This window comes from Oryzias latipes, chromosome 18 (genome assembly GCF_053564925.1).
Source record: "Oryzias latipes strain Hd-rR chromosome 18, Olatipes_Hd-rR_3.1".
NCBI classification, from domain to species: Eukaryota; Metazoa; Chordata; class Actinopteri; order Beloniformes; family Adrianichthyidae; genus Oryzias; species Oryzias latipes.
The window spans coordinates 9,077,026-9,093,350 of NC_136254.1; the positions used below are offsets into that span (position 1 = coordinate 9,077,026).

General features: G+C 38.1%; 1 protein-coding gene across 1 annotated transcript; it reads left to right on the forward strand.

Annotated features, from left to right (window-relative positions):
- The first annotated feature begins 626 nt into the window (after positions 1–626).
- On the forward strand, positions 627–16,325 carry LOC144987368 (uncharacterized). The gene is made up of 6 exons (XM_078936744.1): positions 627–816; positions 5,716–6,009; positions 6,402–6,671; positions 11,864–11,977; positions 12,311–12,357; positions 15,315–16,325. The coding sequence occupies exons 1-6, from the start codon at positions 741–743 to the stop codon at positions 15,330–15,332; spliced, it is 819 nt and encodes a 272-aa protein (XP_078792870.1). The 5' UTR covers positions 627–740; the 3' UTR covers positions 15,333–16,325.

The window sequence follows — 16,325 nt, forward strand, 5'->3', positions numbered from 1 at the left end:
TCTTTATGTTTTAATAACACTTGGAAAGTTTTTATATTTTTTACACTTTAATATAATTACAATTGTTTTTACAATATAATTAAAAAAGTTGGATTTTCAAATAGGGAAGTAAAAAATAAAAGATAATTTATTATTGGTAGTTCTGGCTAATGAATCACTATTTTGATTTTTGTTGGCTATTTTTAGATGACTTTTTGGATAGAAAACCATGACTATCTAGGAGCACTGACGGATATTAATGTGAAATGATTTGTTTTTATTCATTAATTTCAAGTTGTTGCATGAATAGTTAGCATAATTGTGTGAGAGGCTGTAAAAATACGAAAAGACAAAAGAAATAAAGCAAGACATTTGTTGCCATCCTTCCAAAAGTGCTGGAAAACAGACACAATAGGAAAAAGAGCAAAATCAATGACATTGACAAGTCAAGGATAAGAAATTTGACAGAGAAAAAAGGAAAGGCAAAGTTACAGACAAAAAAATGGCTAATGCGAAACGTTTCTTACTTTTCTTGTTCATGCCACTCTATAAGGTTAAGCTACTGTTTTGTTATATCATTCAAGTAGTTTTGCTTCTTTTACCTTCTTTAGTAAAACCTGACAAAATAAAAAAAAAGACACAAGATCATCATTTGTTCCTAGTAGGAAGTGAATTAGTGCATTTTCAGTGCCTTTTTTTCTAGTTGGTTTTGAAGAAACACACCAGAAGAGGAAGCAGAAATCGTTGCTATCCCCCCTGCAATGGCTGCCTGTCGCCCTCTTTGTCTGAGTTACTTTTCCTCAAGCGTTTTGCTGCTTCTCTGGCTCTGCCACCCCGGTGAGTTTTTACACTTATTCATGCAGTTCTACCTTAAACTTCTCAGCTCTGTCACATTTATATATTTAGTACAGTGATGAACTACATCTTTTTCCTATCTTTAGAACGTCTTGACATGCACTTGGCTCAGGGCTTACACTTTCAGATGTGTGGGTGTTTACTGCAAAATTATTTCAAAACTAGTACAATGCTGTATAAAAACTCTTAAACTCCTAAATGGATTTAATACCCAACTGTCCAAAAGTCCTTTTTATCACCCCACAAACGCGTGGAAAGAGCATTTTTTGTTACAAATGCATTTCCTTTACTGTTTTGGTGTTTCTGTTCACTAATGGAAAAACTTCAGAATGCCTGACATGTCAGCAGATTTCCTACCGCATCTTCAGGTAAAATAAAAGAAGGATCGTTAAGTTTCTGTTACTTCCCTTTTTTATAGAATGTAATAACTCTTGAGTAATTGACTGTTTCTGCTGATGCCTCTCAGAATGTACCAGTGCTTCTGCAGAGTGCAAGCATGGCTGCAGGTCTTTAATGTAATAGTTGTGCCAGCTTTAGAAAGCCTTATATTATAAAGGTTATAGAAGGACATCAAAATATGTCTGTCTCTGATTCTACAAGTTGTATCACTTCAAAAGATGGTAGAGATCTGTTATGTTCATCATAGACACGTATCAGCTGTGAGAGACTGAACGTAAAACATACAAAGAATCAAGGAAATCACATTGTATGACTTTAAAGGATGTATTTGTTTAAAGGTACAGAAAATAAGTATTTAAGCTGTTACTTCTTCCTTAAGAAGCTCTTAAATCATACACTTGTTACCTGTTTTAATAGAATTGGTCATTTGTATAAATGTACATGTCCACTGTTACCACTTGTCTAGGGCGGAGGGGGGAGGGGAACAAAAATAAAGACCCGAGGGTGGGGGAACAGACCACAGTCCACCCCCACCACCCCCATAGAAATGAAGATGCCTCATTTGAAAGCCATCATCCTACAATCGCAATCCAGAGCACCTGAAACTAAACAAAAAGAATTTATCCAACAAACAGAACTCTCACTCCATAAAGACATAAAGATAATTCACGTCTGCTGCCTCTCTTTTAACACACGTCAAATTTACTGCTCAACACCAAGGACAAGATTGTAGACCTTAGCAAGACTGGAATGAACCAATCTCAAATAAGCAATGAAAAGAAATCAACTGTTTGATGATAGTTAGAAAATGACCGAAATACGAGATGAGTGAGAATCTACCTCCACCTGGGACTCTGAAGAAGATTTCACCTGGTGGGTACAATTATCCTGAGAACGATGAGAAAACAGCCCAGAACCACACGGGGTACCTGATCAATGCCCGAAAGGGAGCTGGTACCACAGGAACAAAGTTTATTATGGAAACACCACAGCTTTCTGTTCCTCTTGAGCGATATGTCTTAAACTTAAACTCCAATGACAATGTTAGTTTTTGCGTGTGTGTTTTTAACACGTAATTGTGGTATTTTTCTGATGGAGGACAAATATAAAGAAAATTAAGAGTAAAATCGCGTTTTTGAGCATCTCTTTATGGATCCTGCTGTGAATCAAGAGCAGATGAAAAAATGCTGTTTGAAAAAACTGGTAGCTTTTAGGTAGAAGCTGCATTGGGCGGATCACAAGCCCCCTGCTCTGCTTCATTCTGATCCATCCACTTGTAGGCGACTAGATCCATCTTCATTTTCCCTGTCTGAGCTGGCATGTGGCACAAACTTGTACAGCTGAAGAACTCCAATTTTACTTCCTATTTTTGTTGCACCACTAATGTTAGCTTGGGGTTGTGAGATGCTGTAAGCTAGAGGCAGAGAATGTAAACAGATGGAGGATGAAAAATAGAAGTGGGCTTACTCTGCGCCAACAGTCCAGTTCACAATTCAGGGGCAAATTTCTAATGAAATCCTGCTGCTTTGCAGAAACTTTGTCCTGGAAAATTAAACTGTTTTTTGGCTTTGGCTAAAATGGCATAATGATAATTAAACGACCACTGGGAACACTTTTACAAAATTTAAAAGATGATCGGAGTGGGACTTTAACACTTGTGCTATCTTAGATGACCCCACCCTTACATTGACGTGTTCTCCCTACCATGACAAAGGTGGATAAAGGTGGAAAGATTTCATGTAATCCATGGACACCAGTGAAGATCACAAATCATTGAAGAAAAAAGGTTCAGCGCACTGTCTTGTGGGGTCTAGATGACCCCACTCCCAATGTTAAAGTGCCTAGGATAGCACAAGGGTTAAGAAATGATGTCCAGATAACATTTTTGGAATCATTCTTGATGAAAGAGTCTTCACACATATGTCAGACACTTTTTTTACTGCGTCGTTGTACTGATGTCACTGGTTAAAACAAGAACTGTGAAGGAGCTGTAGAAGCAGAAGCAGTGTTATCTACCAGAAAATGTGTTGTTTACTAGCAGGTCTTTATTTGCATCGCCTTTCTCACCTCCATCAGAATCTGGGTTTTTTCAGGTTTTGCTTCCATCCATTTCCTGTAGAAACGTATTGCCTTGATGGCCGTGCGTAAAGGCCAGCTATCAGCTACTTAGCAGAGGTCGGCCTGGTTACTCCTGGGATAAAAGATTCCCTAAGACAAGCAGGTGCTATAAACACTGCAAACACATTGGAGCATTATCCAATGCTAGAATGAAAAAAAAAAAAAAAACTCAGCATTCTTATTAAACAAAAGCAAACAGCAAAGCTATAATTGATTTGAAAATGTTAAATATATTTCTTTGCCGCACGGTTGTGTGGTGGTTAGCACTCTTGCTTTACAGTGACAAGGTTCAAGTCCAGAATAGGTCCCTTCAATGTTTACAAGTTCTCATCGTGCTTTTGTGGTTTTTCTCGGAGCAGCTGTTCTTCTCTTCACAGTCCAAAACATGACTCATTTGTTGACCGGTGGTGACATGAAGCCTCTGCAGACATTTAGGTCTCTCTTGGTTTCATGGTTCCTTTCTTGAGGCTTCAAATGAACATGAGAGACCCCTGCTGGTCTCTGATGATAAAACCAAAAATGTTTTAAAGCTTTATTGCATTTAAAGCAGGCTTTGTTTGGACTTTAATTTTTACCTTACATGTAAAAAAAACGGCTTATTTAGTAAGTTGGTACTTACTAAATACTTATAATAATGGTGGTTATTTACTATGACAAAGTAAAAGATCTAAAGAAGGGAGTTGAAATGTGCAGTAATGTTGTGGACCCAAAAAAGTGTTGAAAACATAAATAGTAGTTTGGATTTAAGAAAAGTTGAATTCTTAAAACTAATCTTAAAAATATGAGATGTGTCAGTGTTTGTGGAGTGGTGGAAGTTTGGTGGAATTGACAGCAAGTTGGTGAAGTTTCTCAATTAGTCAGGTGACATCTTGAAATTGATACTTACCAAAAAGTACCATCCTTGAAATTTATATTATAAAGTAATCTTGATTTAAGTATAGCAAGTAGACCAAATATGTAGTGTACTAGGAAGTATATGAACAGAATACTTCTTCAGACTAAATGGGAACATTTAAAGTTTACAATATTTAGATAGCATGTAAAAAATAAACATCAAGTATACTAAGTATACATAAGTAGTAAGGTGGTAGACTAAGTATACTTTGGTAAACTTAAAAAGGAGTCATTGCATTTGGACTTAAACGTCTTAATTAAAATGTTTCACAGCTCATCCAAGTGGCTTCATCACTCGGCCATTAACCCTTACACAAACTGTATACATTATTAATGTGATAATTGATAAAAAAAATGACTATTCCAGCTGCAGATGATTGGTTTTTGGTGCATTATCTACATCTTATGCCATGGTCCGGGTGAATACTCGATTCTGATTGGCTACTGGGTGTGCGTTAAAACCTGATAACCGCACGGTGAAAAAAGAAGTTCCGGTCACCTAGCTTAAATGTTTTGTATCACTGCGCCGGCTTCTTTAAAACAACCTTTTGCTTCGTGTCTGACAGTTCAGACTTCCACGGTGTACGTTAAAAAGTAATAACGCACACTTCGTCGGCCATTAACCCTTACGTGACTAGAGGTCCATTTCTAGCAACCATCACTCCAGTGTTCTAATGGTACAATGTGTTTGCTCATAGTGTCAGAAATGCTAACAGATGATTAGAAAACCCTTGTTGTTAGCACAGCTAAAAACAGTTTGGGGGTTAGAGCTGCTATAAAACGGATCTTCCTTTGAGTAAGTTGAGTATCTGCAGAATCACATTTGTGGGTCAATTAAATCCTCAAAATAGCCAGAGAAGAGAACTTTCATGTGAAACTTTACAGTCTACTGCTGTTCTTAGAAATGAAGGCTATTCCATGAGAAAAATTGTCAAGAAACTGAACATTTCCATCAACCTTCAATGTTGACACTGACGTTTTACGAGTACTATTTAATGAAGCAGTCAGTTGAGGGCCTGTGAGGCGTCTATTTCTCAAACTGGAGACTCTAATGTACTTCTATTCTTGCTCAGTTGTGCAGCGGGGCCTCCCACTTTCTGTTCTACTCTGGTTAGAGCCTGTTTGTGCTGTTCTCTGAAGAGAGTAGAAAACATCTTTGAGAGAAAGAATGTATTTCTGATTAATTTAAGTTATCTTCTCTGAAAAAAAATAGTGCTCTTCTTAAAAAAATTGGAACATTTCTAAGTGACCCCAAACTTTTGAGCAGTAGTTTAAGTGACCCAAATATGAATAAAAAAAAAACTTGTATTCAATGACTTATGCCTCTATTTCAGAACAAATATAACAAATAAAATGTATGTATTAATTTTTAACATGTCCTTTTTTCTCATTCATGGTTATTTCTTTCATCAGAGGATCTGTTTTAAATCTCTTCATTCTCTCTTTATGTTTCTGCTTCTTGTTTTTCAGGTTTGGTTTCCTTGAAGACTATTTACAAAAAAGTTGGAGACTCAGTGGAGATTTCATCAGAGCTTCCAACTGAAGGAGTTGATAAAGCAAGGTGGAAATATGAAAATCAAGATGTTGCAGACAGACGTCTCAACATTACTAACCACAAATTTGGCAACAGATTAAACTTCAACACCACCACCCTCAGTTTAACTCTAACAAAGCTAACTCTTCAAGATTCTGGGAATTTCAGTTTTATTTCTCAACAGAACAACAAACAAAGGAAAACTGTCGTCGTTACTCTTCAGGTTTATGGTAAACCCTTGTTTTTCTTTCTAGTTCTTTATGAAACTCTATAGTTTTTGCAGTTACTGCAAAGTAAGAATGCAAGATCTTTTTTACATAACAATAATTTCTCAAAAGTTTCAAATAAGGAAATGTTTAAAACGTAAACAGTAGAGCCAATTTTCAGATATTAAAATAATGTTTAATGCTTGAAGTCCTCAGACTTTATCTAAACTTACTGACTTTTAATTTCTATGTAAAGTCTACGTAAAGTCATACCTTTCATTTGATCTTATAAACATAAACATAAAATCAAACTACAAACAGCTAAAGTTGTAATGCTTACCAGGGTTTTAGAGACTATGGATGCAATGAAATCTTGTGTTTTCTATTGTTTTCTTTTCTCTCCTGTCTGTCCTCAGAGTCCATAACTGAAGACCCCATTCTGACTTCCACACACGTTTCAAGTAATTCCAATCAATTCTGCACAGTTTTAGTGACCTGCAGTTTAAAGTCCACCAACAATGTCCACTACGAGTTGATTGTTGGGAATCAAACCTACGATGGCTCCAGTCTGCAGCAAAACATCAGGAAGCAGGGAGAAGGGCAGAAGTTCACCTGTGCAGCCTCCAACTATGTCAGTAATAGAACGGGATCCATAACTGTCACGTGTCCGGACCATTTAACTGGAGGTACGTTCACACACTACTGATGAACAGCAGGTATTGTTCATTTTTTTTAATTATGACTTTTTGGATTAGTCACAATCAGAACTCTGTTCAATTTAAATAGCACTTTGGATCAGAACACAGTTGGATCAGACTGCAGTTGTCTGGACTCTGTAATGCTAATGAGTCTCTAATGCTACGTTCACACCGGGAATGTGATGCACATTCCTGAACACACATTTAGGTCATGCTGTTCACACTGGACTACCCGATACTAGAGCATGTTTGCCACCTATAGTTGGAAGAGGCTTGGTGTGAAATGTTAAAGTGATGCAAATCTGATGAATCTTGCTCTAAGGCTTTTTAAAATATAAAAGAATTTGATCAAAAATCCAAACGTGTACAGAATGTAAATTTTAAAGTATGTAAACCATAATGTCTGGAATCTGGAATGAAGGCCTAAATGAAGCTTAATTAAAACACTAGGGCAGGGGTGGCAGACAAGTTTTACACAAAGAACCGTAATTTTTAACTATGAGAGTCAAAGAGTCACACCACGCCCTGCCAATAATAATAATAACAATGGCTTAGATTTATCTGCGTATTTTCTTGGTGCTCAAAGTTCTTACAATGTGTCCATTATTCATTCACTCCTCTTTCATACTTGGTGATGATAAGCTACTGATGTAGTCTCAGCTGCCCCGGGGCAGGCTGACAGAGGCGTGGCTGTCGGTTCACGCCTACGGTCCCTCTGACCATCACGGGGATCATTCATACACATTCACACACCAGTTGAGCTGCACTGCAGGCAGGGAGGGTGAAGAGTCTTGCCCAAGGACACAACGACAGCTGGCTGGGGGGAACGGGGATCGATGCTTTGATCATTGGACGACACGCTCTACCACCGGAGCCACTGCGCTGTATTCATTTTGATGGCAGCCTTCAGATTTACGCCCCGCAAAGATGGAAAGTGGGATGGATTGCTTTTTTGAATGTGCACTTTGAAAAGCTTCAACTTGTTAATAAAGGAGAATACACTTTGTGTGAAATCAGGAAGAGTTTTTAATTTCCCCTGCAGGTCCAGGTTTAGTTTATCCAGGTTTGAAAGCATGACCGCCATAAAGCCAAATCCAGAAGCCAGTTGGGTCTGAAATCATGGGATACCCTTTGTCCCTTTCTGCCGTGAACAATTTTAATGCTTCCAAAAGCTCAGAAAAACATGACAGCACTCTACCTCTTGAGAGCCATCTCACAGAGCAGTGGCAGTTCACCATGCAAGTCTGCGTAAAGTCCAGCAATGAGATTTTTGAACTGCCAGTGATTAAGGGTTTGCGTACGGATGTGCGGGGCTGGTGAGCATGAAGTACCCAAAATGCAGAGACGGGAGGCACACGGTTCCAGGGCAAGGGGTTTATTAACGTAACAAAAAGCACTGCAGAGCAGTGAAACCTAAACAAAACTCACTGTGGGCATAGCATGAACACATGGCAGAAGACAAGAGGAGGGCAGAGACAGGACTTATTTACAGACAGGACTGACAAGACACAGGTGACAACGATCAGGAGAGATTGGAACCAGGGAAGTAAATCTCAAAACCATGACATAACAGTAAACCTTTCCAAATAAAACAGGAAACAGAACTCAAACATGACAGAAACAAGACGGAAAGCAAAAATCAATACAAAGAAACCCAAACCATGACAGGATGTAGTTCACAATCTCTATCGCAGGTTTCATGACGTGGTCTAAATTAAGTGTTTTGGACACGAGGTGTTAGGTTTTAATGCACGTGCACGTTAAAACATACCAGTAAAACATGCATGTTAGTGCGTGTTTAAAAAAAGGCAGTGGAAGCACAACTGAGTTGGTTGTGATTTATTTTTTCATTCATCAATCAGCATCCCAAAATTCTTTTCCTTTGTAGCTGGGCCAAATTTCTATCAAACACGCCAGGTTCCCTTTTGTCATTGTCAGAGTCTGTCTCGTTGCCGTGCGACTCCTCGTAAATGATGTTGGCTTTTCTGCACTTCGAAAGCAGTGCAAGCAGACACGTTAGCCTGAGCTTCTTCAATCCATTCACAAAGTGTGGCGTAACTCGCCCAGCGCTGTGTCCCAGTAAAAGGAGCGGAAGATGAACAGCTTTTCATTGTAATCAGCTGGTCGTTGCTGCGCAACTGTAGTTCTCGCCTGAATGGCAAGATGGCCCCGTTTCATCAAACGAAAGCACCAAGACCTCCTTGAATATGTTCAGTTTTCTTTTCCTCTGCCAGCATTACTGCCTTCAGTCAAGTTGGTCTCGGGCCACCTGGTATTAAGGCAAAAATGTGTCTAAAAGGACGAGCTCATAGATTTGATATGAGAACTTGTAAAATAAATTGTGAAAACTTGTTCACCATAAATCTGCATCTGTGTGTAAAAATCTTCTGCTCTGAACTAAAAAATTCCCATTTGCATGTGTTCATTCAGAGTTACAACGTCAAATCTGTGATTACAACTGCTTAAATGTGCTTCTGCGTGAATCTGCTGGCGCAAATCACAAGTGCGCTACAACTGCGCTCTGACTTCTGACACATTCTTAAAAGATGGAACATTAAAGATGGAATTTCTCACAAATTGTTGATTGTAGCATGAATATGCTGATGCGTTTTCATTACCAGCTCATATAAATGTAGACATTTATACAGAATGATGTTTTCACGGAGGTTACACTTTGTTGACGGTCCCTTGGCAGCCGTGCCGCTGGTGCAGTGTCTGCATGTACAGCTCGATTTCTCATTAAAACGCAGGAAATGCTTTCCTTTTCTTTAGAAATGTATTTATAGTTCCCTCTCTGTGTTAATACAAAAGGATTGAGATACTTGCTATGAAATTTGAACGTTTATCAGAAGAGTTATTGAGCAGGAAGTCCGAATCTGTGAAGCTCTTTCTAACTTTACCAAGTTCTCCGAGTCCTGCACTCTGATTGGTTGACTCCCCCCTCCTCTGACCCTCCCTCCCCCCTAGTTCCAATAGTGGACACAGCTTTAACTGGGATAATGATGATTGTGTCTTTTGTGGAAATGATGTAAAAACTGTGAAACATCTTTTCTTTGAATGTTTGCATATAAAAGAGTTTTGGTCTTCTTTTCATAATTGGCTCAAATCTAAAAATATCATCATTAACCGTTTAAATTGGAATACAATTAAAATTCGATTACAATTAATTGACAAAAATCTGGATTTTCTGATTAATGTACTAATTTCTAAGCATTTTATACATACTTGTAAATTCTTAAAGGTGAAACCTCACATTAATGGATTACTAAACCGTCTCAAAGTAATCTTTAAATCTTTACATTACATGAATCATAAGAATGCCCAGACATTGTGTAATTTATTTGATCTATTTAAACTTGTGTAATAGCCCCTTATTTTTATTTATTTATTTTTTTAAGTTATATTTGTTTTCACATTTGGTTTTTGTCTACCTTTATCTCAGCATTGATATTGTTATCATTGACAGAAATGCCGCGATTGTTTGTTAAATTGTTCCTTCAATAAAAAAAAATTAAAAAAACTATCGGACGCTGATCAGTTTTGACACAAGTTTCTTGCAAGGAATGTGTCAGAATTCAGAGTGCAGTTGAAGTGCACTTGTGATTTGCACCAGCAGATTCACGCAAACCCAGAAGCACATTAAAGCAGTTGTAATCACAGAATTGACGTTGTAACTCTGAATGAACACATGCAAATGGAAATTTCTCAGTTCACAGCAGAAGATTTTTACACACAGATGCAGATTTTTGGTGCACAAGTTTTCACATTCTATTTTACAAGTTCTCATATCAAATCTACAAGCTCGTCCATTTAGACAGATTATTAACTTCAGTCCTCGCTTTATTTCCATGAAAACTCAGCTGCGTCATCTTGTCTTGTTAGAGTTTGTTTTCCACCATCCCACAGTTGTGAAACATGGATTCATTCATCTTGATTTCTCTCACAGCTTTTCATTTCCTCCGCGTAGCTGATAGCTTGCAGTTTAAACTGAGTTTGAGAAACGTGTCTCTTTGCATTGTCAGGGTTTCCGAAAAGATGTTGATCTGCATTATGCACATACCTGCACTTTGTACTATTTGGGGGGTGGGGGATGTCTTCTTTTACGTCCCCACTTCTCTCCTTACCGTTCTCATGCTGTCCTCTCCTAGGTCCTCTTTACCAACAACACATTAGGTGCACCGCAATATAGTCGTCTGGTCGTGAAAATACGCTATATAGAAAATATGGCAAGTTGTATGCTGACACGTCTCTGTAGCATTGAGTGGCAGACGAGAACCGTACAATTGGACCGGCAGATATGGTGGATCCCCTATTCAAGAAGTGGGACCGGAGGTTGTGTTCTAAATAAGTGGGAATCACCCTCCTCAGCCTCCCTGGAAAAGTCTATGCCAGGGTACTGGAGAGGAAAGTTCCTCGAAACTCAGATCCAAGAGCAACAGTGCAGTTTTCCTCCTGGTCATGGAACAGTGGAACTTAGAGGAGGCGTTCGACTGCGTCCCCCATGGTGTCCTGTGGAGGGTGCTCTTGGAGTATGGGGTCTGGGGAGCCTTACTTAGTGCTGTCTGGTCTGTGTGTGACTGGAGCAGGAGCTTGGTTTGCATAGCCAGTACAGTAAGCACTGCTACACTTTAGCACTGGTTCTGTTTATAATCTTTATGGACAGAATTTCTAGGTGCAGCCAGGGCCCTGAGGGGGTCTGGTTTGGAGACCACAGGATTTATTCTCAGCTCTTTACAGATGATGTTGTCCTGTTTGCCTCATCAAGAGCAGGACCTCCAGCAAGCATTGGGGCGGTTTGCAGCCAAGAGTGAAGTGGCTGGGATGAGGGTCGGCACCTCTAAATCTGAAGCCATGGTTCTTAAAAAAAAGGTTTTCATGTACATAGTTTGTTATTTGTCTTCTCCGTTCTTGTTTTCACACAGAAAAGTACCAATACGAATACCAAAAAGAACCCCTAATTTTTACTAATAAAAATAGGCTATCGTGTTGTTATCAGCTTGTTCAGCTGCTGGACAGGACAAGTTAGAAAAAATAGGCTATTATACTGAACACATTGTTGTTTACTGGTGTTACATTTTTGAACCACGACTTGTCGGTAAATACTCCTTATAAATGATAGATATACAGTAGAAACATACATTTGTAGATGTATTCTTATGATTTTCTTTGTTTTTTCACAGAAGTTTCACATGCTCAGCTGAACCTGCTGGTGATTGGGGCAGCTTTTAAAGCAGGTCTGCTGATCATAATTCCTGTTGTATTGGTTGCTTGTTGCTGCAAACAAAAGCAGGAAGGTAAAAGATCAATGAAAACATCCGTTGTTGTTTTTTTTCCTCTCTGTTACTGTGACTTGTTTCAGTTCTTGTTGTTTTTTTCCTCTCTGTTACTGTGACTTGTTTCAGTTCTTGTTGTTTTTTTTCCTCTCTGTTACTGTGACTTGTTTCAGTTCTTGTTGGTTTTTTTCCTCTCTGTTACTGTGACTTGTTTCAGTTCTTGTTGGTTTTTTTCCTCTCTGTTACTGTGACTTGTTTCAGTTCTTGTTGTTTTTTTTCCTCTCTGTTACTGTGACTTGTTTCAGTTCCTGCAGCGCCCACACCAACAAGCTAAATGTGTTTGTTTGTCTGCAGGCAGCAACTCAACTGAATACTGTGTACCTGATGTGACTGACCATCACGTAAGTCCCCTCCCTTTTTTTCACTTCCCATAAGAACTTTTTGTCAGGATGTGAAAGAAGGTTTGAAAATCTCTCACAGCTTCTGTCTGCATGCAAATTTACAGATTAACACCAGCCAGGCTTCATGCTCGTTGTAATGTGAGGGAGAGGCTCCACTTACCTAACATAAGTTCAGGTGCTCTTGCACATCAATGACACACGTAACATATTTAGTATTTTGTTCACATATGCTTTTATTTCTTTGAGCTCACTTCCTGTAGGTGTGGCTGTGAGTGCACACACGGATACATCCAAGAGGCCCAGAGGCTGAGATTGGTTGCCGGGGCGATCTCTGAGCTAAAGTCAAGGGGGGAATGGATCCTTGTTTAATTTGTTACATTTTGGTTGACTTATTTTGTTATTTGTAGTTTATGGAGTGATATTTCTGCCACCATGTTGCACACAAAGCTTTCTAAGTTGAACACAAAACTTTCTAAGTTTTTTGCTCAAAATTTTTTTTTTGCTCAAAAAATTTTTTTTTTGCTTTCAAAAACGTTTTTTGCATTTGCAAAACACATTTTTTTACGTGCATTGTGTCAAATCTTGCTTTTGTCTTATCTTTGATTTTGCTGACTACTTTGAGCGCGACTTAGCGTGATATGACTGCCACTGGCATCGCCAAAAAGAAATTCGCATGTGTTGTGTGTCATCTCACTTTTTTCCTATCTTTGCTAAGTTAAGTTTCGGTTTGACGTCACCAAGCTGCCATCAAACAGCTGCTGATTGGTCCAGATTCTAACCAATCAAATCCCCATATGAATCTAACATGGTGTCTGCTGCCGAGGCTCAGAGGCTGAACCAGCTCTTTTTACGCTCATTTTTGGATGAAGACGTTTTCATTTTTTAAATAATTCAGAATAATTCGTACTTTCTTTTTTTTTTAGCATTCGTTCATTTGTATGAAGTCAGTTTTGTGAATTTATGGCTGAGGATCTCCTGAAACTGTAAAGTTTATCTGCTGACATTAAATCAACAGGTCTGTTTGATCTGTGAATCCTGCAGAGCAAAATATTAGTGAAAAGTGTGATTTTCTTTAAGGTCTGTTTGTTAAAACAAAACAATAAAAAATTTAAAGCACATATTATTTTATGCTGCACACGTGTTTGGGATCAGATGAACAGCAGTAATAAGCAGAAGAATGATGGCTCACCACAGGAGACTCAATGCATTTATCAGAAGAAGCATTTTTAACTTTTATGTAAATTTTCACCAGTGTCTCATGTTTTAGAACTTGTGAGCGTTTGTCCAAAGTTTTAAAATATTATTCATCAAAAATGCTATTTTCTCTTAATATTTCAAAAATTATTTATTAAAATAAAACAAAAGTTCAGATACAAATCTTAAAAAGTTTAACGCTATCCGGCTGGATGGAGTCGGAGCTCGGACGTTTGTTTTTTTTTGCTGCAGACGTTTTAAACACGTTGGTCTCTACACAGACATGAATACATACTAAACTCTGTTTTATTTTAGGTGCTTTGCTGCTTCTTCTGGGTTTTACTCTGAGACAAACGGGCCAGAGTGGTTGAAAACGGCAGAACCCTGTATGAACAGAACCGACACAAAATGCAAAGTCAATGTCAGCCTCGGAGCACCGTCAATATGAGACAGAGACACTTGATTGGTTAGAATCTGGACCAATCAGCAGCTGTTTGATGGCAGCTTGGTCACATCAAACCGAAACTTAACTTAGCAAAGATAGGAAAAAGGTGAGATGACACACAACGGATGCGAATTTCTTTTTGGCGATGCCAGTGGCAGTCATATCACGCTAAGTCGCGCTCAAAGTAGTCAGCAAAATCAAAGATAGGACAAAAGCGAGATTTGACACAACGCACGTAAAAAAATGTGTTTTGCAAACGCAAAAAACGTTTTTGAAAGCAAAAAAAAAAAATTTTGAGCAAAAAACTTAGAAAGTTTTGTGTTCAACTTAGAAAGTTTTGTGTGCAACATGGTGGCAGAAATATAACTCCATAGTAGTTTAGTTAAAATGTGTTAAATTTAAAGTGCAAGAGCAATCTGTGTCCTTTTAGCTGTTTTGGTCATTTAGGTTTAGGTTTTTGTGAATTCACTCAGGTTTGGGTTCGTTTTTTAGTATTTAAGTACTTCCTTGTTTGAAAAGGCTTGTTGGTTGATGGTCATGTTCGCTGTAAGAACCAGTTTAAAAAAAGGAAACATTAAAATACAGAATTTTGGCCATTTGGGATGCCTTATTGTTTTCAAGAACAGTACAATGAGCCCAAAAGTTTTATAATGATAGAACTCAAAAGTAGAAACCAAGTAGTAGTCAAGTCAGCTTAAAACCTATAAGTTGATTCAACTTTGACTTCATATCTTTATTGGACTAAAACATTGTGAGTAAATGAAACCTTGGTGTCAAAACTTTTAAGTGAAGAGATGTGATTACGTCATAACGTACGTCCATGAACGTTAGGACATGAAGTCAGCCACATACAGAGTCAATTCTTTAAGATGCGGTGCGGAGCGGTTAGTCCTCCTGCCTCAGAGCGGAAAACCCCAGTTAAGGCCTGTAACAGAACACGTTTCTGTGTGGAGTCTGCATGTTGGGACTCTGGCTTCCTCCCACCATAGATCTGGCAGCCCCACGACCCCAAGAGGATTGTGTTTGAGTAAAAAGTTGTAGATTAAATTTAGTTAAAGAGTTAAGTGTCAACTCAAACATTCTAAGTTCTAATTAACTTATAATTTTTAAGTAAGATAACTTTGAAAATATTATATAATCAGTTTCCTCATAAATGTTGAGTTCACTGAATCTATTCGGGTTTACAGTGCATGCAAACTGAGTTGAATGCCTTTAGTTTACTCACCTTTTAAGGTGTATGCTAACCATGCAGGGCTGTAGTAACTATTTCTACTTTTTCCACTTTATTGATAACAGTCAATGTCTCTGTCATCAACAGGGAGCTGAAGAAGAATGAAGAAAAACTGGGCTGCCTGCTTTTCTATCCTGGAACTCCAAGAGTGCCACCTGGATTTAGACTTCTTGAAGATGAGAAACTCCTGAGGAACTCAGCTTCTGACTCTTTCTGCAGCTGCTGAACAAGACTAACAAACTGTAAAAAATGTCTTTACATTTGAAATGATTTCTAAATTGTATTTGAGTCCACACAAAGATTTGGGTCACTGTAACAACTTTTCTAAACAAGTTTCATGGACAGACACAACAACACTCACAGATGTACATGAACACACACAGCTGTTTGGATTTTTGTCTTTTGATTCTGTAATAACTATCAATACTGCAGCCATCTTCTGCTCTTAGGGTGTATTCAGACTGAAAAAGTCTGTTGATCTGGACTGAGTCCACTTAATTTGGTCTGGATCCAGTCCTGAACCTTCCTTTTGGTCTGGATTCACACTGCCTTTAACCGGACATTTCTATTTTGAACCAAAGCTTGTAAACAAAAGCACTTGACTGAAGATCTCTTCATTGTGTTTGTTTGTGTTCATTGGATCATAAAAATGAATTTCAAATGAAATAATTCTAAAATGTTTTCCTACTTTTAAACATTTTAAATGTTTATTGTTTCAAACACAATGCTTTCAGCTTTCTAGCATCTGTCTGTGTTGCATTCTGGGATCAGTGTTTAGCATCACAGTAACAACAATCAATAGTCACACAAACTGCAGCTCAATCAGCACAGAACTTCATATTTTAAAATAACCTAAAAATCTACACAGATTTTCAAATTAAAAGTCTCCAAAAAGGTGCAACTATCACATGTATGTTTTTGGAAACATACTTGATGATGCATGTTCTCCACTTGAGTGATCGTGGTAAATTAGAATATTATAAACTCTTTGTTCCCTGTATAACAATAGAATAATGATACTATAACAAAGATAAACTGTATAATGTTATTTTAATCTCTATGTTTCCTCTGCTGTATAATAAATAACATGATATGTGA

Bases quoted from the DNA above. Each gene is read 5' to 3' on its own strand.
- LOC144987368 (XM_078936744.1), top strand. From the start codon at position 741: ATGGCTGCCTGTCGCCCTCTTTGTCTGAGTTACTTTTCCTCAAGCGTT. The intron at 6,010-6,401 runs GTAAACCCTTGT...GTCTGTCCTCAG, and splicing joins CGTTACTCTTCAGGTTTATG to AGTCCATAACTGAAGACCCC. The intron at 6,672-11,863 runs GTACGTTCACAC...GTTTTTTCACAG, and splicing joins TCCGGACCATTTAACTGGAG to AAGTTTCACATGCTCAGCTG.